The sequence below is a fragment of the Silurus meridionalis genome, chromosome 27, assembly GCF_014805685.1.
Source record: "Silurus meridionalis isolate SWU-2019-XX chromosome 27, ASM1480568v1, whole genome shotgun sequence".
In the NCBI taxonomy this organism is placed as follows: Eukaryota; Metazoa; Chordata; class Actinopteri; order Siluriformes; family Siluridae; genus Silurus; species Silurus meridionalis.
In genome coordinates this window covers 14702296-14725447 of record NC_060910.1, presented here as the reverse complement: position 1 = coordinate 14725447, position 23152 = coordinate 14702296, and the positions used below count along the sequence as shown (strand labels likewise).

General features: G+C 38.4%; 2 protein-coding genes across 2 annotated transcripts; both read left to right on the top strand.

Moving 5' to 3' along the window:
* The first annotated feature begins 245 nt into the window (after positions 1-245).
* On the top strand, positions 246-1108 carry mtrfr (mitochondrial translation release factor in rescue). The gene is made up of 2 exons (XM_046842082.1): positions 246-642; positions 760-1108. Exons 1-2 carry the CDS (start codon positions 283-285, stop codon positions 988-990), a joined length of 591 nt encoding a protein of 196 aa, XP_046698038.1. The 5' UTR covers positions 246-282; the 3' UTR covers positions 991-1108.
* Positions 1109-3427: 2319 nt separating this feature from the next.
* Positions 3428-21940, top strand: rilpl2 (Rab interacting lysosomal protein-like 2). The gene is made up of 5 exons (XM_046841698.1): positions 3428-3519; positions 3630-3932; positions 4192-4340; positions 4591-4725; positions 21344-21940. The coding sequence occupies exons 2-5, from the start codon at positions 3639-3641 to the stop codon at positions 21363-21365; spliced, it is 600 nt and encodes a 199-aa protein (XP_046697654.1). The 5' UTR covers positions 3428-3519; positions 3630-3638; the 3' UTR covers positions 21366-21940.
* Positions 21941-23152: the final 1212 nt, after the last annotated feature.

Sequence of the window (23152 nt, the reverse complement as noted above, 5' to 3'; positions counted from 1 at the left end):
AATGACTAAAAAATATTCGTGTATTTTGATGAACGAGTCTCAAAGAACCAAGTCACTAAAAAGATCCGATCTGCACATTACTGAGGACTAGTGTTTAGTTTCATTGCAACAATTTGCGGCTTTTATTTTTTTAAAGACTTCCGGTTCATTAACAAGTCGCAACATTTTATTTACCCTGGTATACATATGTTTTCGAGCACTTTTGATGGTTTAAAATCATGTCATGTTTTATTAGCTATAGTCTTACTAAGAGTCCTTCCTTTTAAAATTTAAGAAAGAATTATGAATGTTCGGCTGAGCAGCTCTTTTGTTTCGTCACTTCCGTCATCTTCCGCACTTATCCAGCGTTATAATGCTCACTGTTCATATAAAATGTTCGCGAGGGCTTTTGTTTTGCGTGCTTTATTCTGCGGAAGACTCACAGGAGTCTCTCACCAACATTCCCAGGTTTTCCCCACTCACGCAGTCGGCTGGCCCTGCATTCACTTTGCAGGGAAGAAACACCGGTTTGACCTGCCGGTATTGAATGAAGAAGAGCTGGAGGAACAGTTCGTCCGTGGTTCCGGACCAGGCGGTCAAGCGACCAACAAAACCAGCAACTGTGTGGTATTGAAACATATGCCGACTGGAGTAGTTGTAAAGGTAAGTTATATTAGAATCTCATGAAAGCTGTATTATGATGTCTGGTTAACTCCTTCTTTCGTGGGTCCGTGTGTCTGAATTTCACGGCACTGGTGTAAAATGCACTTTCTCCTGCAGTGTCACCAGACCCGGTCGGTGGAGTTGAACCGGCAGCGTGCACGAGAGATCCTGCAGGAGAAACTGGACGTTTTTTACAAAGGTGAAGATAGCGAGCTGCTAAAACAGAAGGAGGACTCCAGAATAAGGAAACAAGTAAAACGAAAGAAAGTAAATGAAGGAATAGAAAAAAAGAGACTGTTCAGAAAAATGCTCTCAGCTGACTTGAAGCCAGAAGAGGAGACTGGATGAAGTTTCATTCATAATTTTTGCTCTGGTCATCTAGTAGATGTAAAGATTAACAATGCCTTCAGCTACACTTATCCCAGAATGAGTGAATGTATAAGAATAAATACTGACTAATTTCCTATGTCTTATATTTCCATTCTTCTGTTGCTCTGATTATAAACGTTAGTTTTAATATATAATTTAATATTATGGTTTACTGCTCTGTCTGTCTCTTCTTGTGCTCCTTCTCTTCTTTGCTTCACCTCTAAATATAATAAGTGATTTGTTTTACAGATTTAGATGATCCATTGATGGGTTACGAGCACAACAGTAACAGTTTGGATTTTAATTTGATCCTTCAAACACAAAGTAGTAATCTAGCATTTTACATTGGTTAGAAATACAAATAAATGTGATTTTAGATATTTTTATAACCAGTCTGAAATATTTTCAACATTGTACATTAATACTGGACATTCAAACTGAAAGAATGTGTATGAAATTTTGTAGTAAACAAAAAAAAAAAAAAAGGGTTCAACAAAACGAATTATGCATTATATTCTTCAAAGTGCTTTTTGCTTCAACGACATCTTTGAACACTCAAGTCAGCATCATGAGGTAGTCACTTGGAATAATGTTTCAGCAATCACGAGAAGTTGCCAGCGGTGCAGAATGCTTGTTGAAAGCTTTTCCTTAACTTTTTAGTCTCATCCAAAGCCATCTCAGCTGGATTTAGGTGATTGTGATTGTGGAGGCCAATCGTGGAGGTCATCTGATGCAGCACTCCATCACTCACCTTGAACCTTGATGATGGAATGTCGCTGCACGAGTGTGCACTTAATTTTGACAATGATCACACCTCCCTTGCTTTACAGTGGGAACCACACATTCAGGAGAACAAGACCGTAAGTACGAAAAATCTTACATTTGGACTCCTCGCACCAAAAGAAAGTTTTTTTTACTGATCTTGTCAATTTCTTGTGTTTCCAGGCAAAAGCAAGTCTGCTTGTTCTTCTTCCAAAGTTGTTTTTTTGCCACAACTCAACCATGAAGTGTGTGAACTTCCATGAACAGTGTTTAAATATACAGCATGAGGATTCAACTTCTTTGATGGACTCTTGTAAGGCCTGTTCCTGTATAACCCTGGCCACTGTACTGTAACTCAGTTTCAGGGTGTTACCGATCTTCTTATTGCCTCGGCATCTTTATGGAGAGCAATGATTGTAATTCTCAAATCCTCAGAGTTCTTTGCCACGAGGTGCCATGTTGAACAGCCAGTGGTTAGTATGAGATAATTGGACTCAAAGCACCAAATTTTAACCGCTCTAATACAAAATACACACGATACAAATTTGTATGGTCGTGTCAAGGTGTACTCACTGTGAGATACTGTGTGTGTGTGTGTGTGTGTGTGTGTGTGTGTGTGTGTTTGATATATATATATATATATATATCAATCACACACACACACACAGTATCTCACAAAAGTGAGTACACCCCTCACATTTCAGTATCAAATTCAAGTATCAAAGAGTATCAACAAATATAATTTGCTACAAACTATGTCTGCATATTTTGCTATTTTGCACATACATACACTTCTTTACAATGTTAATACACTTTGGCTTCTTGCATTTGCACTATCCTCAGTTTGTAAGTTTTTTTCCTCATGTCTTAAATGTATGTCACAAGCTGCTTTTTTTTCTTTGTGGTGTAACAGACTGTTTCCTGTACATGTGACAAATTCTTTAATCATAAATATTCTTTTACCTTTTTTAATTTAAAATTCAATTTACAATTTTTTTTTTTTACATTTACTATTCTCTTTACTATTCTTATTATAAAATGATCAGTTTAGAGAAAAAATAGATATTTAACCATAACAACTGTTGCATTTCAGTCAAAATATTGTAATATTTTGTAATAGTTGTGTGGGAAACATCCTTTTCACAAATATCAGTTAATCCATTTTTTTCTGTTGTCTAATGTGAAAGAATAAAGTCTGGATAAAACTGCTGAATGAAATTACTTTTCTAGGTTATAGTTTAGATGAGTACTCTAAAATAATGAGACATGCTCCTTTATGTGCCATGCAATACATACATTTGTGACTTCAGAGTGTGTGATAAACAACACACATTGAAGGCAATAATAATAATAATAACAATGATAATAACAATAACATATAAACTATTTTTGGAGCAGGAGAATGCCCCTAAATAAGGCATTTACAGTAATTAATAGAATATATTAGTTCATTATATCAGACGTGTTAATTCTAGCTTATACACAGAGACGATAAAATAATAATTAAGAATTATAACCAATAGACAGAGGTTTTCAGATTTCAAACTATTTAAGGAAGAAGGTGAAATATGCCATATGCCTTATGCTAATGGTAAATAAATAATAAGTGTAAATTTAGACACGCGATGGTTCACCATAGGCGCCGGACGCGGCACGTATGAGAACACGTCCTGCTTTCGCGCGTGCGCGCTGAAAGGAAAACAAAGGAACTTAAAAACCGGAACTAGGAAGGGGAAGTTTTTTCGAGTAGTGTGGACTTTAACATTATTCTTTTGACACTAATGATAATAGTTTATCATCTAGATTATTTTCATATTTGATCTAGAGCTATTTTTTGTTAAATTCCTTGTACACAGAACACGAAAATGGGAGATTTGCATGACGGGTCACCGGTTCCTGCCTTCGAGAAAGACCCGTTGGATCTTGGGGTTGAAGATGTCTATGACATTTCATATGTCATTGGCAAAGACTTGTTAAAGATTAACAGTGATGGTCAGGAGGTCTCAGCTTTACAATTCAAAATTGTCCGAGTGTTGGAAATGTTTGAAATAATGGTTAGTAAATATAACCTGTCGTTGGAGGAGCTCAGAATGGAGCGGGACAACCTAAAGGTGGACCTGGACAGGGTTGTTGCTGGTTCACATGATAACAGTAACAATGTAAGTGTTCTTTGAGAACATCTGCCTCACTACGAGTTACTGACTCAAACTGACTGATTTGAACCGTCATTACTCTAAAAACATCTGTCATAGTAGATACTAATTAGTGTAGACTTAATTAGGAAAATGGATTCACGTCATAATTTGCCCTGCTCCAGTTTAACATACATCTTTAAAAGAATATCAAAATGAATGAGCATAGTTGAATTGTTTAGTAACAAATATAAATACACATAAGCTTTTATACCTCTTGGAGCAGATAATTGGGCCTGACAAGTTGGTGATAGATATGAAGGACCCAAACCGACCACGATTCACAATGCAGGAGCTGAAGGAGGTCCTACAGGAGAGGAATCAGCTTAAAACACAACTACTGTTGGCCCAAGAAGAGCTTCAACTATATAAAAGGTATGATGCTACACCACCATCAGGTTCTAATTAATAACAAAAAAAATTTAAAACAGGCTAATATTGAAGGTGGCTTACAAGATTGTTTGCTCTTTAAGTTTAATTGTTGAGCTACTAATAGACATTGGATTTTAGTCCTTCCAACTGATATTTTAATTTGTTTAACCAAAGCACAATAATATGAAACATTATAGTCTTCTGATAACATGTTGATAGACTTTTTAATTTCAGATATGTTTGCATTTTGTAGTGGTGTCTTACCTCATTTAGAACCGAAAATGGTGGAAGTAGATCTGGAGACTCCTTTCTCACTTCGTACTTCTCCACTTTCTTGTCCGGAGGAGAATAAAGAACAAAAAGAGGAAAAAACTACTATTCAAAAACTGTGAGTTTGAATACCAGAATGCCTTTCACACCTTTCTTCATTTCAAATCCTTCCTGGTGGCATATATAAAATATATATTTTAGTGGCTGGCTGCCAGGGTCAGCAAGCCCTTCTCTGCTGGCCTAAACTCTATCACAATCACTGACATTCATTTTATATATATATATATATATATATATATATATATATATATATATATATATATATATATATATATATATATATATATTTTTTTTTTTTACTTGAATATGTATTAAATGATTTCAAATAGCCTCTTCTCTTCATTTTATAGCATTTCTCAAGGTGTGCTGCTGCAAACAGCAGCGCAAACGAGTGTAAGTCTTACGTTGGAGTTTCTATCCAATCAGATTTCAGCTGTCATATTGCGAGGTAAAAGGAAACCGCCATAGAGATATCCTAGTTTATTCTTATAGTATTGTCCCTTACTTAAATGGTTGCTCAAATGTGAGGGGTGTAGTCACTTTTGTGAGAGAATATATATATATATATATATATATATATATATATATATATATATATATATATATGTGTGTATGTCTCTGTGTGTGCCAAACTAACTTCAGGTGTTTACTTAATAAAAAAAAGGTCTGTTTGATTTCTTTTGATCATAGAACCCAATCCAATTTTAGTATTTGGTGAATTAAAGATGCCTGAGTTTGTTTTTGGTTAAGAATATTTTTTGTCGTATGTAACTTTTCTAAACAATTTGACGTAGGCAATGTTGGCTTGTAGTTTTGGGGATGTTAAACAAATACATTCTGCAATTCTCCAGATGTGATTCAAGATTTTTTGGTCACTCTAGCCATTCTATTAATTCTAGTACTATAGGGGCCAGTTGTTCAAAAAGTTTAATCTGGATCAAAATGATCTGGATTTGGAAATCCCATTTTTTTTCCTATTCAGGATCAGGTAATTCGTCTTACTTTTATGCCGGTTTTTCAAAGCAACAATGGACTGGATCACCCTGATCCAGATACACAGTTTTCAAGATTACCAAATCCGGATTACCTGTGCTCTAAATGGGACAACATATCACAACATGGGCTACCAGCTATGTAAAGAACAGGTAGAAGAGCCAACATGGGGTCAATGTAATAGTTTTTAATTAGCCAAAACACAAAACACAAAAATAACAAATATCCACTTCCATTCATAATTTCTTTTATGACCCCTCATCTGAGTCACTAAAAATAAAAAACAAATATACATAAACAAATATATTGTGGATATTTTGAAAATGTTTTAAAAAAATAAAATTGTTAACAAAATGAAGAATGTTCAGGGTTCTTTTTTCATCTAAGGAGGAGAGACCAGCATTTTCAAGCTCTGCTTTTAAGAGGCGGATCTGAAATTTTGCTTTGGTTTGCTGCAGTTTAGTCAGCTTGATTTGTTTCTCTGCTAGGAGTATCTGTGCTTCTGCTCTTTCAGTCTCTTGTTTTAGAAGTAATTCATAGGAATCATCAATATTATCCGGCCTCTTTTCTGAGCTCCTTTGACTGCTGGCTCTACCAGTGAGGATCCAGGTTGTATTTCAATAATAGGGCTGAGATCCAGAATGAATGTTTCCTCTGCATTAGGAGGAACTGGCTCACTTTCCTCTACAGTCGTAGGCTCACCATCCCCTACAACACCTTGAATCCCGTGCAGAGCTTTAGAGTTCTCACCTCCAATAATGTCCAGAACCACATTTGTGTATTAACCTTTCTTAAAGGGTTTGTTGCCTGTTTCGGTGTTTTTTGCTTCAGCAAGGTCCTTTGTTGTTCTGGCCCTTAGATTCTTCCATCTAAATTTCACTTGCTCCAAGGTCCTCTTCTGGCCAGACCCCATTGCATTCACATTCTGGGTGATTTCAACCCAAATGTCTTTCTTCCTTATGTTAGTCACCATTCCACCCGCAACAGAGCTTCCTACTATTGAGGCATAATGACACTTAACACCCTCCAGCAGTGCATGGATTTCTGCAACAGTGAAATTAGGTCCTTTTGAGTCCATGGTTCCCCCTGATCTGTTGCAGTGAACATTGAATTTATAGGCCTTGGGCATGATTGATTTAATTGAACACAAGCCACAGCACATCAGCCAATTGGTGTGTGGGTATTTGACAGCCATCTTATATTCAGCCTTTCTCAGATGACTTAGAGGGAGGCACTGATATGGCAAGTATTGTCCATCTGCTTCTATGCATCTGGGACTTTCTACCAAGTAGTTGGTGACAATATAGGAGTGGACAAATCAACTGTGAGTAATGTAGTGAAAGCTGTGTCAATTGCATTGGCCAGCCTGGTCAATCAGTTTGTTTCACTTCCAAAGGATATCCAGATTGCCCAGACCAAGCACAAGTTTTTTCATTTGGGGAACATGCCCAATACTATTGGGGTTATTGACTGCACTCATGTGCATATCCAAGCACCTCATGAGAGGGATTGGGAGTACATCATCCGAAAGGGGAGGCGCAGCATCAACATCCAACTTGTGGGGGATGCTGACCTCGTCATCACAAACTGTGTCGTTCAGTGGCCTGGGTCTGTTCATGATCCACGTATCCTGAGAGAGAGAGTGCTTTTTTACAGAGAGCTCCAAACCAACCGAACGGATGGCATAATATTAGGAGACAGTGCCTATCCACTCCTACCATAGCTGATGACTCCTTTTCTTGCAGCAACCACACCTGCGCAGGCACGTTTCAACACTGTTTATTGCAAAACAAGATGCGCAATTTAGCGTTTAAATGGAGTTCTGAAGAGACGCTTTGCATGCCTTAACTACTTGCGAGTGGAACCACAGGGACCATGCAACATAATACTAGCGTGTATCGTCCTGCACAACATCGCTACCAGGTGCAATGTCCCTCTCTGTGATGATGTTTATGATGCACCTGAGCCTGTTGAAGAACCAGACCAACCTCTGGCATTCTGTCAGAATGAGGGACTGATTGGACGTATAGTAAGGGATGCAATTGTTAGACATTATTTTTAACAGGCTCATTTCTGATGATTGTTTTTTTTTTAATTGATATACGGTGATGAATGACAGAAAAATGGAATATAATATTTTGGTTTGTTATTGAAATCTGTTTGGGGGATTATTTCATATTTCATTATTTTTTCTTTACTATACTGAATAGCTTAATTAGTAGCCTATGTCTACTATATCTACTTTATCACTGTTACAACGGTTACACAAGTCAAGTGCAAAATATAAATAAAAGTATATACACTAAATGATACAAATGTATTATTTGACCAATTTTAAGGTTTTATTACATTTTCCTCCTGGAATCCACCTTGAAATCCTACCCCCTGTTGGATCAGAATAAGCCTGTTTTTTTGGATAAAAGTTATCCAAATCCTACTGACAAGTTTTGAACAACACAAACTAAAGTTTTGATCCAGATCAAAACTAGGATTAGAGTCCATGATCAAATCTGATTTCAGATTCCTTCTTTCCATTTTAAACAACCCATTTCCAGATTTTATCCAATCCGATAACCAAAATCTGATCAGTTTACCTTTGAACAACTGGCCCCTGGAGCAGTTCAGAACCAATATTTGTCTAATAACATGACAATAACATAAAACATTTAATAAAATATAACCTACTTACCAGAGATACAGACTCATAATTTGCACCGCTCCTCAGAGGCTGTAAGACACTGGTACCGCTCGTATTCACTGGTCTGTAAGTGGTGAACAAACCCTTTCCCGGGCTGAGACAAGCTAGCTAGCTTCGGGGTTGGCCGACCTCCTCACGATGTCTAGCTTTTCTTGAAAATGGATTTTTTTGTATGTATGTCCTAATAAAGTTGTAGGCATAAAAAAGTCTTATTATGTGTGCAGAGTTAAGGCGTGTTTTGCCAGTCGAACCTGGCTGTAACAGTTTCCCTCTGACCAACCAATCAGAGAATGGAAATATGCTGACACTATTCTGGGCCAGCTAGCTGCCCTGTGAGCATGTCACCCCAGAGGCTGAAATCTGATTGGAGAAAAAATCTAACATTTACATACACGTACTTGAAGCAGTGCAGCCAAGAGAAACCTTTTAAATGAAGAGAAAAAACTGTTGGGAATAAATTAATACAGTGTCATGGAACAAATAATAGAATTTAGGTTGTAAATGTAGATCAGTGCTTCTGATAGTGTTTAGGCCAGCAGAGAAGGCTTTGCTGGCCCTGACCACCTGTCACTGGGTGCAACACATCATTTCTGGGAAATTCTGCAATGGTGTTGGTAAGAAGTTTCTAAACATTACTTGTCACACACCACTGGTCATCACATGGTTTTAAGACATCACAGTTTCCATTATTTATTTATTTACACATTTTACGTATCTCTGAATTCTGGAATTAAAGCATAGAACAAATAGACAATTGCACATAGTAATAACTCTTAACTAATAACTAAATGTAATCAAATTCTTTGACTTGTTAAAATAGCCACCTTTTACAGGTAGGTTGCTTTTCTTTCACCCTTCTACCCAGTTCAGCTTGATAATGTTTTTAAATTTACAGTTGTGTTCAAAATTATTCAACCCCCACTGAAATTGATTGTTTTGGTCGGTTTGACATTGATTATGATCATTCAGTCATCCTGCTTACAATTAAATCAAAGAGGCACGTGTAGGTCAGACAAATATAACATAACATTTATAATGAAATAACCACAAATGTCTTTTCTGAGCTCACATCATTATCAGTTTTATTCAACCCCCAAGTGACATTCAATCTTAGTACTTAGTACAACATCCTTTTACAGTTATAACAGCTTTTAAACGTGAAGCATAGTTTGACACAAGTGTCTTGCAGCGATCTACGGGTATCTTCGCCCATTCATCATGGGCAAAAGCCTCCAGTTCAGTCACATTCTTAGGCTTGCGCACTGCAACTGCTTTCTTTAAGTCCCACCAGAGGTTCTCAATCGGATTTAAGTCTGGTGACTGCGATGGCCACTTCAAAATGTTCCAGCCTTTAATCTGCAACCATGCTCTAGTGGACTTGGAGGTATGCTTGGGATCATTGTCCTGTTGAAAGGTCCAACGTCTTCCAAGCCTCAGGTTTGTGACGGACTGCATCACATTGTCATCCAATATCTCCTGGTACTGAAGAGAATTCATGGTACCTTGCACACGCTGAAGCTTCCCAGTACCTGCGGAAGCAAAACAGCCCCAAAGCAGGATTGACCCCCCGCCATGCTTCACAGTAGGCAAGGTGTTCTTTTCTTCATAGGCCTTGTTCTTCCTCCTCCAAACATAGCGTTGATCCATGGGCCCAAACAGTTCTAATTTTGTTTCATCAGTCCACAGAACACTATCCCAAAACTTCTGTGGTTTGTCCACATGACTTTTGGCATACTGCAGTCGACTCTTCTTATTCTTTGGGGACAGCAAGGGGGTGCGCCTGGGAGTTCTGGCATGGAGGCCTTCATTACGCAGGGTGCGCCGTATTGTCTGAGCAGAAACTTCAGTACCCACATCTGACAAATCTTTTCTCAGTTCCTCAGCAGTCACACGGGGACTTTTCTCCACTCTACGCTTCAGGTAGCGCACAGCAGTCGAAGTCAGCATCTTCTTTCTGCCACGACCAGGTAGCGTTTCAACAGTGCCCTTTGCCTTGAATTTGCGAATGATGCTTCCTATGGTGTCTCTTGGTATGTTTAACATCTTTGCAATCTTCTTATAGCCATTGCCCTTCCTGTGAAGAGTAATCACCTGTTCTCTTGTCTTCCTGGACCATTCTCTTGACCTCACCATGTTTGTAACCACACCAGTAAATGTCTAGAAGGAGCTGAGTATCACAGTCATTTTAAAGCTGCCTAATTGGTGCTTATTAGGCTTTATTGCTGCTCCCTGATATCCACAGGTGTTTTCAATACCTGATTGAAAACACTTCATTGAACCTCTGTTCTTCAGAGTGGTAGTCTTTAAGGGATAATTATATCAATGAAGAATTCACAAAAGAAACATTTACTACTGTATTACAAAACTAATTGATGTCATTTTAGTTGCATATGGTTCTTTAAGAAGTCCTTGTAGGATTTCATTCTGAATACAATTACAAATGTACACTAAATTCCCTAAAACCATTTACAGCATTGGGGGTTGAATAATTTTGTCTGCTTAAGTCTGGAGACTGTGCTGGTCATTATATGATTTGTCTTGTTCTTTTAATTTAGTTCTGTTACAGCATTTAGGTATTTTTTACAGCATTATCTTATTGTAGAATGAACCCCTACCCAAATAGGCATATTCCAGAGGGTACTGCATGGTGTTGCAAAAAGATGTGACCTTCATGTTTGACAATTGGTTTCGTACATTGAGGAACCAATAAGAATTCAACAGCATACAAAGACCCTAACCTACATGATGGAAAGATTTAAAATTATGATTCATTGCTTTCAGTTTTCACTAGTCCAGTGGTGGTGATTTATAACTCAGGCAAACATCTTTTCCTTATTCATCTTTGCATAGGCTTTCTAACTGCCACTCGACCTTAAACCTGCAGCTCAAATCTTTTCTTTACAGTTGAAACTGTGAATATTTTCTTTTGCATAGCTGATATTTTCTCAAAGTCTGAGCTTTGGAAACGCCATGAATTAATTTCTGATGTAAAAATTTATTTACCACTTTTGATGTGTTTTTGTGATCGTTGTCCTTTTGGAACATCCAGTTATGTCCAAGACACATGTCCAAGATGTTTTTAGGATGTCCTTGAGAATGTAGAGGAACCCCTCCTTCTACATCATTCCATTTACTTCCTTTAAAGTACCAGTTCCACTGAGCATTATGCTTGACTGTAGGTATAATAGAGATGGTACATTTTTGTACCGTCTTGTTTGTACCTCTAAAGAACAATTTTACACCCCTAGTGATAGAAATGTACCTTTATGTTACGGTTTAAAATTACATCCTGGTATTCTCCCAAGGCCCTTCACTAATATCCAGCTGAACTGATTTGTCCTAAAAAAAAAAAAAAAAAAAAAGGACACTTGCATGGGTGGGGGGAAGACTCAATTCAAATTCCTTCAGTAGCATTAGGCTTTGAACATTTTGTTACCTGTTTAAATACAAAGCAGAGGCAGTGCATTTTTCACTTTTTTTTTAATCAAAAAAGTAACAAATTTCTGAGTATAAAAATACAGAACATTCTCAATTCAGTTTTATAACTCATACTGAATATTCTGTACCACACATTAACAATTCAATGACCATAGAATTTCAATTCCTTCAGAAATGGAAGCATCATGCCCAATGAACAGTTAATTAATCAGTTTTATGTGCTAAAACATAGGTAGTGCATGTTTTACAAGCATTTAAACAAAATGTAACAATTCTTGAATAAAATACAGAACATTAGCAAGTCAACTCATATACTGGGTGTTCTGTATAAAGCCGCTTAAAATATTTCAAATGAACATGTACAATGCATTTCAATTCCTTCAGAGCATAAACACATTCATAAGTTTTAAATACTAAACTCTAAAGCATGTGTTGTTTAACACATCCTATCCTCGAGCTTTTGCAACTTTTTTTTTTTTTTTTTACTTCTATCCCTCTTTAGACCACCCATTAATATTTGGTTGAACTATGACTGTAATGGCAGGTATAAAGGGGGGAACAATTCTCTCTATTAATACTTGTACACTAAGCATCCTCTAAATATGACCTTGCCAAAAACCTACAAGCATTTATACAAAATGTCTAAATCCAACATAGAGATTACAATCAACTGTATATGTGTCATATAGTGATGTGTGGTCAAACTCATCTCCAGGTTTGAGCAAAATCCAGTCACTGTCTACTCTTACACGATATGCATGGAAATGTGAATCAAAGGACAACGGAAGCAAGATTTTACTGCAAAGCACCCATGTGGTATCAATGTTAAGAATGTACTTGATCTGGCCAAACACAAGAATTTTTTCAACATGTAAAAGGTCTAACGTCAACACATCACTAACAGTATACTTGATATTGTCTGCAGTCAGTTGAGAGACACGTTGCATTATTTTGCCATCAAATTCTATATTCCTGAAGTTGCCACTTTCTCTTAGAGCAGTCTGAAGATTAATGGGTTGAGACAATAATGGTGTGCAGATACTTCTACCTGCCAACTTTTCACAATCACCCAAGTTATTGTCTGGTGAAAGTTCCCAGCATTGTTTGAACTGGTGCCGATTGCTCAGTGTCATTGTTACGTTAACAAAACTTCAACAGTTATAAGTTAGATTCTTAAAATATTGATGTTTTCCTTCGAATCTCATACACCAATGAGAACGAAGAGGACCGTACATTAACATTAATCTGGGATAATGTATAAGATAGTGGCATTTAGATGTTAAAACACTTCCAAATACTTTTGTCATCTCTGAAAGGAATGCATGTACAAATACTTCTAGATTTGCTAGCTCAACTTAGCTGCCATGACAATATCTGCAATCTCTTTACATAATAAGAACACGTGCCAATACAGTGGTACCTCGACATACGAGTGCCCTAACATATGAGTTTTTTGAGATACGAGCGGTCACTCGGTCGATTTTTTGCTTTGATCGCGAGCAAAAACTTGAGATCTGAGCTCGAGACGCCGCTGCTAGATGGCGAATCAAAGCCAGAAAGCGAAGATTGTGACGAAAATTAAGATAGTGTTGCATTAGAGGGAAAATGAGAGCTGTTTCTTTAAGGCTACTATCTCTGGGTATTGAAGTCCAGAGTAAAATGCATTATGGGTAGTGTAGTGCGGGAAAGAAGTGTGCGGGCTGGATGTTTTTCCTGTGTGCGATTTATATGATTTGTGTTCTGCAGTGCGGTCTGTTAATCCAAGTTTATCCACCTGGTAGTTATATTATACTGTAACCCTGCGAATCTATCTTCATAAAAACAAGTAAAGTGGTTATGCATCGGCTAATGTTGTCCATCTCATCATTCCACCAGCATGAACTAATGAGTTGTTACGCTGCCGCCGGGAAAAGTTCAAGCGGATAAGTAACAATAAACAAAGAAGAAAAAGTAAAACATTTAAAGTTTAGGGATACGTAGCGTGCAGGAGTGATTAGTAAAAAAAAAGAGTTTTCCCTCTGCCTCTGCTTATCGCCTCTACACCCCCCCCCCCCCCCCGCAAACTCACACACACACACACACCACCGGCGTTTTCGTTAGCTCAAGTCGTCTCATCTCCAAGCAAAATACACTGAATAAAACATTATTATATCTTTACATTCTCTTTTATTATGTTTTTATACAATATTTGTCATTTATAAATACATTTTTCTTCTAGCAAAACACGTAACAAAAACAACTGGGGTCGCATTGTGGGAGCTGGAACGGATTAATGGCATTTCAATTAATTTAAATGGGGAAATTTGCTTTGAAATACGAGCAATTTGACATACGAGCAAGGTTACGGAACGAATTAAACTCGTATGTCGAGGTACCACTGTATCTGGTGCCAGGAGCTTATGAGCTTCGCAAATAACATGCTTCAATGTCAGTGGAAAAACTCCATCCAACATATCATGCATGATGTCTGGGGGCAAAGACTTGGTCACATCAAAATAACCTAGCGCATCAAATGAACAAGTGCTGCATACACCATACAAAGCAGCATTTTCTTTGTTATGCTGGACACACTAGAGATGATATTCGTGGACTTCAGTTGTTCTTAGAACAAAACTACAGTGGAACCCCGTTGTACTAGCATAATTAGTTTTTGAAAATTGCTCGTAGGTCCATTTGCTGGTATGTTCGAATTGATTTTCCCCATAGGAATGAATGTAAAAGGGATTTAATCCGTTCCGAGATCTCATCCGATCGCTTATTTCTGCACTTAAAAAGTATTTGTAGCCTATTTTTAAAAACAAATACACCGCAAATTACTGTAATGTAAACATAAATTTAACATGTGATAGTGGTTGATTGCGAGTGTGAGACGCGCACCACGCTCATAACCTCCTCGGTTTCCATGTAATTCTATTTTCTTTTGTTTTCACAGCACCATCACTGATTTTCTTGGGAGACATTTTTCAAGATTTCTAGTGAAATAAAAAAATAAAACTAAAAAAAGTTACTGTGGGAGAGCGTATGAAAACGGGAATAAGGAACGCCACAACAGGTCAGGTGCAAAGGCTTCACAGTTTTTTTTGTGTCGGTCTGCTTAGTGCCCCACGCAGCACGTCTCTGGCGGGCCCGCACGCGCACACACACACACACGCTCTCCTCCTTAAATGCACCCTCCGATCACTTGAAAAGAGAGAACAATCATTAGGTCACATTAACTTCAGGTGAGGCAATCCCCTGCCTATCTGCTCCCGGACCCGCCCTCCATTCACAACCCGCCGCTCGGCCACGCCCCCGCTGCCCCATTTACGTTTTTGCTGCACTGAACAACGAGAGCGACCGAATGAAACGTCATCAACTAAGCAACTGATGCGACCCTCCGCCGAAAACGGGGAACCGGCAGCGTGGGTTTGCTCGTGCCTTCGAAATTTGGGTAAAAACGGTAAAATTTTGCGAGCGAGGTTGCCCGTATCTCCGTTTGCTCCGTCTGGTAATGAATAAATCCACACTGGTACGCAAGAATACAAACTTAATATAAATTTAACCCTTGAATTCCACAAACTTGGTAAGTGTTAATTTAAGTATTTCAGCAAGAGGTAGGTCTTCAGTCGTCGCTTGAAGATAGTCAGGGACTCTGCTGTACGGACATCTAGGGGAAGTTCATTCCACCACCTCGGTGCCAGAACAGAGAAGAGCCTTGAAGTGTACTTACCTCTCAATCTGAGAGAAGGTGGTGTAACTAACTCATAGAAAAGAGTTAGTAAGGTAATCCTTTTGAGCTCCATTTTGTTTGGTCTCTTCTGCCCTATATGGTATAGTCCTTTAACTCTGCCCCCATACGGTATAGTCTTTTAACCCCGCCCCCATACAGTATAATCCTTTGACTCTGCCCCCACTAGTTAGTGTGACGTACACCATGGTAAAGGAAAGTCATGTCGCTTATATGCTCTGAAATCGTACAAGGTTCTTAAGGAAAGTAAGGGATAATTAAGCACCTAGCTGGAACGGGAACAAGCTCTTACTGTGTTTCACTAAGAAAAGGTTTCTCATCAAGGAAAGGTAGATTTTGTGTTTCCCAAGGAAAGGCTGACGGCTGAACACAAAATAAAGGCTTTTTGAAACATCAGTACGCTTCACCATTGTCTGGCTGGGGGTTAGCTACAGGTGGTACCAGTCGAGCATTGCTGGAGGATCTCAGACAGCGTGGTGCAGTGTGAGATGTGATGAGGTCACTGAGGTAAGGTGGTGCTGGTCCATTTTTGGCCTTGTAGGCAAGCATCAGTGTTTTAAATCTGATTCATGCAGCTACTGGAAGCCAGTGAAGGGAGCGCAGCAGTGGGGTGGTGTGGAAGAACTTGTGGAAGAACAAGTCATGCAGCTGCATTTTGGATCATTTGCAGTGGACGAATAGCGTTCAGGGAAGGACAGAGTTGCAGTAGTCAAGTCTTGAAATGACAAGAGACTGAACAAACACCTGGGCAGCTTGTATGGACAGAAATGGTTGAATCCTTTGGATGTTATAGAGATGAAATCGACAAGAACGAGCCACATTAGAGACATGTGGGAAGAAGGAGAGTTCATTGTCCATAGTTACCCCAAGGTTATGAGCAGTGGCTAAAGGGGAGAGCAGAGAATCATGAAGTGTTATTTGGAGATCTTGACCTGGAGATGAATCACCTGGGATGACCAGCAGTTCTGTTTTGCTGGGGTTGAGTTTTAGTTGGTGAGCACTCATCCATGAAGATGTCTGTCAAGCATGCTGAGATCCGAGCGGAAGCTGTGGTATCTGATGGAGGGAAATAAAAGATTAGTTGAGTGTCATCTGCATAGCAGTGATAAGAAAACCCATGTGAGGATATGATTTCACCAATGGAGTGGGTATAGAGGGAGAAAAGGAGGGGACCAAGTACCGAGCCTAGTGGGACACCAGTGGTGAGTCTGCACAGGGCAGATGTGGATCCCCTCTATGTTACCTGGTATGAGCGACCTCCCAGGTAGGAAGCAAACCATTCCCATGCTGTTCCACAGATACCGAGGCTCTTGAGGTATAGTGTTCAGTCAGTAAAAGAGTTAGGTGTATGCAAAAAATATTAATAAAAATATAAATAATAAAAAGCAGTGCCACAGACTAATTAGAAGTCATCAGCCTGTGGCACTGCCCAGGCATTATTGAAGCCCAGGTTTTGTATGGTGCCATCTTTATTGTTGGATAGGGTGTTTCTCGTCCCATCGATTTTTTGGGGGGTTCAGTGCAGGTGTGCTGGCTGGTTAATCAAGCATAGTACCATCACGGTAAGCAATGTGGCAGTTATTAAGTCCTGCTGGAAAAGGAGATCAGCAACTCCATAACTGTTGTAAGCAGACATACTGTAAACAAGAAATATTTTAAAATCTTCTGGTAGATGGATGTGTTGACCCTGGACTTAGTTGTAAATAAGGGGCAATTCCACCGAAGGAGGACAAAGCATTTAGGTAATTAATAAAAAAACAAAACATGCAAAGGAAGTAGCTGTCCCTGCTCAGATAACTATATATCTCTCAGACCACTTCGTTATCATAGAAATACCGAAAGGTTCACACCTTAGCTTTGGCATTCTCTCTAATCATTGGTCAAATAATGAGCAAAGAGACACCAACAAAGCAGGAGACAGAGACAAGGCAATACCTTGCCCCTTTGTTTCATATGAAGGAGCCTTAGGAGCTTGCAAACCTCCACCCAGCACTTTCCAATCAAGAGTTATAGTCTGATTTATATTAAGTTTGTAATCTAGCTTACGTGTGTAGATTTATCATCATTGCTAGAGGCTCAACGCGCTTTTGTACATCGCTCTGTAAAAGGGCATCTGCTAAATGTAAATGTAAATATTGGACAAAAAAGGCCTACAATCTTCATTCCATAGGTGTTTACAGGGTTGAGGTCAGGTTTCTGTGGGCCAGGCAGGTTCTTGTAAACTCATCCAGCCTTGTCTTTGTAGACCTGCTTTGTGCACTGTTAGAAGCATTGTAAGTCAAGATATTTTGGACATGCTACTTTATGTTTCCAACAGTTTGGAGAAGGAGTTGTCCTTATACCTTCCGGTTGGTGTTTTGGTCAGGTGTCCCAATACCAATACCACATGGAAGTTTGGATATGGAATCATCAGAGTGATGGCGACTTTTATGCACTATGTGACCATTCTCTGTGACTTTTTGCGTGTTCATGCCGAGTTTCTGCTGTTCCTAACTGCTTACTCTTTCCAATAATACCACTTATGGATGTGGAATATCTTGCAAGTATGAAATTTCACAAACTAAGTAATTGCAAAGGTGCCATCCTATCACAGTACCACACTTGAATTCAATTTTTTAACAAATGTTCGTAAACGCAAAGTGCATGGCTGGGTGCTAGACTTTATACATTTGTGTCATTGGGTCTGATTGAAACACTTGAATTTAATAATTAAGGGGTGTGTCCGTGTTGGTGTCTATAAAAGTTTGGAAACCGTTTTTTTTTCTCTCTTTTTTAGAGAGACACATGCATGTTCCTTTTATTTGCAACAAACTAGGTAATTTTATGGTATTAAGATTTAATTTCACCAAAAAATGTATAAATGTTCAGATGCTTCACTTTATTTTCCTTAAAAAAATCCTCCCTTAGCATGGATAATTTATAGGGGTGGGAGAAAAAATCGATTCACCAAACTATCGCGATTCTTTTTAAAATGATTTTGAGATCGATTTGTCTACCTCAGAATCGATATATATTTAATTATTTTACTTTTTCAGAGAGGTGGTGGGAAGATGTTACCGCTTTTATTCCAACAGAGGGCGAAACGTATTTTGTCGTTGTCCGTATTAGATGACGTCATATCCGTTTGAAGCTGGTGCGAGAAAGCAAAACTATTGCAAAGTCAGGGAAGCAAACCTCTTTGAGAATTGTTTAACGGATAAAGACCCTGCTTTAGTCACAGACAATGTGTCTAATATGGTTATCGCTGCCCAATCAACCGGCTTTCTCCATATTAAGTGCTACGCGCACACTCATAATCTGGCCTCACAGTGAAGCTGCCCGCTGTCGCGAAGTTACTCGGACGAGTACGACGCATCACAGGATATTTTCATAGAAGTGCTGCAGGACTTCATGTTTTGCAGGAAAAACAAAAGTTACTGGAGCTCCCTGTGCACAAAATTATAACAGACGTTTCAACGAGATGCTATAATAGCTCTCACCTGAGGTGAGGAAGAGAGAGAAGGATATTAGCAGTTGAGTTGGACATTGGAACAGTTTAAACAGAATTTTTATTTTATTTCAGAGAGTATTGTTTTTAGTTATTTTGTTGCACATTTAAATATTATATTCAAGTTTTTGGTACTTGAAAAGTTTTATGCTTCAAGGTTCTTTATGCACTATGTATGTGTGCTCCTGAAATAAAAATTCAGAAAGATGTGATGCATTATTTTTGTTAATATAACTCATATACAGTCTCTTTAAGGGTATGATCAAGTATTTGCCATTGTCTAATCTTTATTAAGCAAACAAAAATCACAATTTAAACAATAAATCGCAATAGCTGCAGAATCGCAATATGTATTGAATCGGCACAAAAGTATCGGGATAGTATTGAATTGCCAGATTAGTGAAGTCCCAGCCCTAATAATTTAATACACTCTTGACAACCAGACAGTCGGTTTCTTTGAACCTTCGGTTAAATACTTTACCATGTCTGTTATAAAACTTGCCGAAGGTGTTCTTCAGCAGTTGGATTATTCTTGCTGGCTTTGTGATCAAGTTCATCCCAAAGCAGTTCAATAGGGTTTAGGTGCAGTTACTGGGCAGGCCAGTCCACGTTAGATCACACACCAGCCAACCATTTGCTGTTAAATAAGACTAACAGAGCTTGGACATATGCTTCGGGTCATTTTTTTTGTTGTATGGTGAAGTTGATTCTAATTATCTGGATTGCGGCTGGAATTGCGTGGTGTTGAAATATAGAATGATAGCCATATTGATTCAGTATTCCTTCCAAACAGAATAAGTCTCCAATTTCCTTGCTTTAAAACAACCCCAAATGATTAAAATTTCACCTCCACGTTTGACTGTGAGGCAGCCTGGTAACAGCTTTCTTCCTGTTCTCTGTCTTACATAAGTTCTTTTGTTAGAGCCAAAAATGTCAAATTTGGACTTCCCTGTACACACAACTTTCTTTCAGCTGTTCACTGTGCAATTATTGTGTTTTTGCCTTTTACCGAGTTTATTGAATTACATACAAGTTTATTGAGTCACATAAAGCCTGTATGTGTCTCAGGGTGTTTTCACACCTAGTTCGTTTTAAAAGAACCAAACCCAGTTCACTTAAAGTGAACCAGAAAGTGATCTAAGGGTGTTTTCACACCTAGTTCGTTTTAAAAGAACCAAACCCAGTTCACTTAAAGTGAACCAGAAAGTGATCTAAGCAAATGTGAACTCAGTCCCTTTCGTGTTCACAATAAAAAAGACTCAAAAGAGAACCCAGTTCTCTTTTTGGTCCTCTTCAGTATTGAAGTGATCTCAGACCCTTTCGTGTTCACACCTCAACCTCATAAGAACTCAGAACCCAGAATTGTGTGAAATTTTATCACGTGTGTTTATGTACTTCTGTCGTAGTTTTTTCACTTGTACGTGACATTGTGGTGCTGTTCTGTTGTAGCCCCTTTCCTTCAGTTTTGAGAAAACAGAAGAAATACTTTTATGTTTTTATGTATTGTGAATAGTTGGCGTTTAATGCCATCCTCTTTACAAATATCAATAAGTGCACAGCTCTATTCATAAGACCACACGACTCCGCGACCTGCCATGTCAAAAAGTTTTGTGTTTCAGCAGTGACGGAACACGGCTGCAGGTATGGCAAGCCTCCAGGGACATTTGGCGAAACGAAATGCAAAGCGGACCGGGACCACATTGCTTTCACATGTCACAAACAAATCGAACCACAAACGGACCCACAAACGAACCGTACTCAGACCACCTCCGGAGGTGGTCTGAGTACGGTTTGCTTCTGGGTCCTTTTAAGGGGTCTGAGATAACTTGGTTTGTTCACATATACACACTGAACCGCTCCGAGAGCGTTTGGAGGGCTCAAACGAACTAGGTGTGAAAACACCCTAAAACACGATAAAAAATAGGTTTTTCCATACGTTTGATGGTCCATAAGTATTTGGACATTGACACAATTTGCAGTTTTTGTATACTACCACAATAGATTGATTCACTATAGGCAAGGAGCCAACCAACAACACCGATATGTTACAAAAATACATTGAGGTGCTTAAAGCATGGACATTTATGGCTGCCAGTGGATCTTGGTCACTGATGATTATTGATGATTTGCTACTTCCATCAGTAGTCACGATATACTGCACTATACTGAAGTGTATAGACCTGTGTAATATTTCTTTTAGGTATGCATTGTGGTGTGAAACATTTTTGCCCACAGGAAATCCACAGATGGATAACCAACTGTTTTATGTTTGTGGTATGCGAATAGTTATTTATGTCTTCACTAAAAACCTCTCTATTTTTTTTCCCCCTCAGGTTTTCATTTAGAAGAAAATGACATCATCTAACTTACATCTACAGAAATTATAAAATATTTTGATAGATACTTACTCAACTTTGCAGTGTCAAATCAATTTGACAATTTGTTGTCGATTTGAAATAATCTTCATTGGTACAATATATGGTACAATTTCTAGTTTTTAAACACAACTGATTTCTCTAACACAGTAGTCACCTTTTAAATTCTATATTCCTACTTCAAGAAGGCTCATCGTTTAATGTTGATCGGCAGTTTATTAATTTATGTTAAATAAATATAATGTAAAGGAGGGGTCCTGAGTGGCGAGCATTTACCCTGTTGTCAGGAGCGATTAAGTTTAAATCCCAACCATATCTCTCAAACACCATGACTCCAAAAAAGGAGTTGAAAGTATTGTTTGACATTGGAGAATTGTTTGGGCTTGTGGGTGAAAATAGAAGAAACAGTCTGGAAAGACTGTAGTGGTTTTCTAATTGCAGGTATTTTGTGGTACAATTTAAATAAAATATTAATCTCATGTAATGTATTTTTTTCTACCTGCTCACTCATGTATTAACATATGTTTAAGATGTAATTAAAACTAAATGAAGAAATGTGTTTATTTTAATTCTATACAAATACTGAATTAAAAGAAACAATTTTAGTGGTCAGAAAAAAGAACAATTATCAACTGTTCACTAATGGAGATTAGCGTATGATTAGCATATCTCACACTGCAACAAGACAGTTTGCACAGCCATCACCCCAGAATATAGCCGCTTCTGAAGCTGGTTCACAAGAAAGCAAACATTTTGCTGAAGACAACCTGTCCAAGAGCATAAATGACTTGAACCACGTCCTTTAGTCTGATGAGACTAAGATAAACTTGTTTGGCTCAGATGGTGTCCAGCATGTGTACTGACGCCCTGGTGAGGAATATCAAAAAAGTTGTGACTTGCAAACAGTCAATCATGGTGGTGGTACCTTCATGGTCTGGGGCTGCACGAGTGCATGACTGGGGAGCTGCAGTTCATTGAGGGAAACAGCAGAACATGAAGCCCTTCCTTCAAAAAATGGGCCAAACAGCAGTTTTCCCAACAAACACACTGCCAAGATGACAACTGCAATGCTGAAGGTGAAGTTGAAGGTGATTGAGTGGACAAGTATGTGCCCTGACCTGAACCCTATTGAGCACCTCAAGTGGAAGGTGGAGAAGCACCATGTGTCCTACATCCAGAAGCTCTGGCAGTGCAAGATAACGAGGGTGCTCACAAAATATTCACACTTTGGACACATATTCACAGTTTTGACATATTCAGTTAGGGTGTACTCACTTTTGTTGCCAGCTATTTTGACAATAATAGCTGGCAGAATTTCCATTAAAACTTAATATAAGAAAAACTAAAATCTGTCCCAGCAAAAATCCAAAGTAAAATTTTAAATCCATGCTTACTGCAAAAATTGTGCATTCAAGAGCTAAAAATAATAATAAAATAATATAATAAAATAAAATAAATAAATAAATAAATCCAGTAGTCACAGTCCAGAGTCCAAAAAGCCGAAGAGCAATAGCAAATGTCCCTTTACACCTTCAATATTGTGAGTCATTATCCATTTATTTATCTTCTGACATAGCCCAAATCAATCAGTCAAGGCACTGATGTACTCAGTTGATTGAACTACAACATCCCCAGCTCTTTTAACTGTTGTCTGATATGTTCTTCTGCTCCTCATTTCTGACACAGAGGCTAGAGCACAGTGTGGCTCAGGAAACAAACAAAGCAAACAAAGCTGCTGCCCATCATAGATATCACCAGTGTTGTGCT

Excerpts from the sequence above, each read along its gene's own strand:
- rilpl2 (XM_046841698.1), top strand. The coding sequence starts at position 3,639 with ATGGGAGATTTGCATGACGGGTCACCGGTTCCTGCCTTCGAGAAAGAC. Across the intron at positions 3,933-4,191 it reads CACATGATAACAGTAACAAT|ATAATTGGGCCTGACAAGTT; the intron begins GTAAGTGTTCTT and ends CTCTTGGAGCAG. Across the intron at positions 4,726-21,343 it reads AAAACTACTATTCAAAAACT|GTTTTCATTTAGAAGAAAAT; the intron begins GTGAGTTTGAAT and ends TTTCCCCCTCAG.
- mtrfr (XM_046842082.1), top strand. The coding sequence starts at position 283 with ATGAATGTTCGGCTGAGCAGCTCTTTTGTTTCGTCACTTCCGTCATCT. Across the intron at positions 643-759 it reads CGACTGGAGTAGTTGTAAAG|TGTCACCAGACCCGGTCGGT; the intron begins GTAAGTTATATT and ends TTTCTCCTGCAG.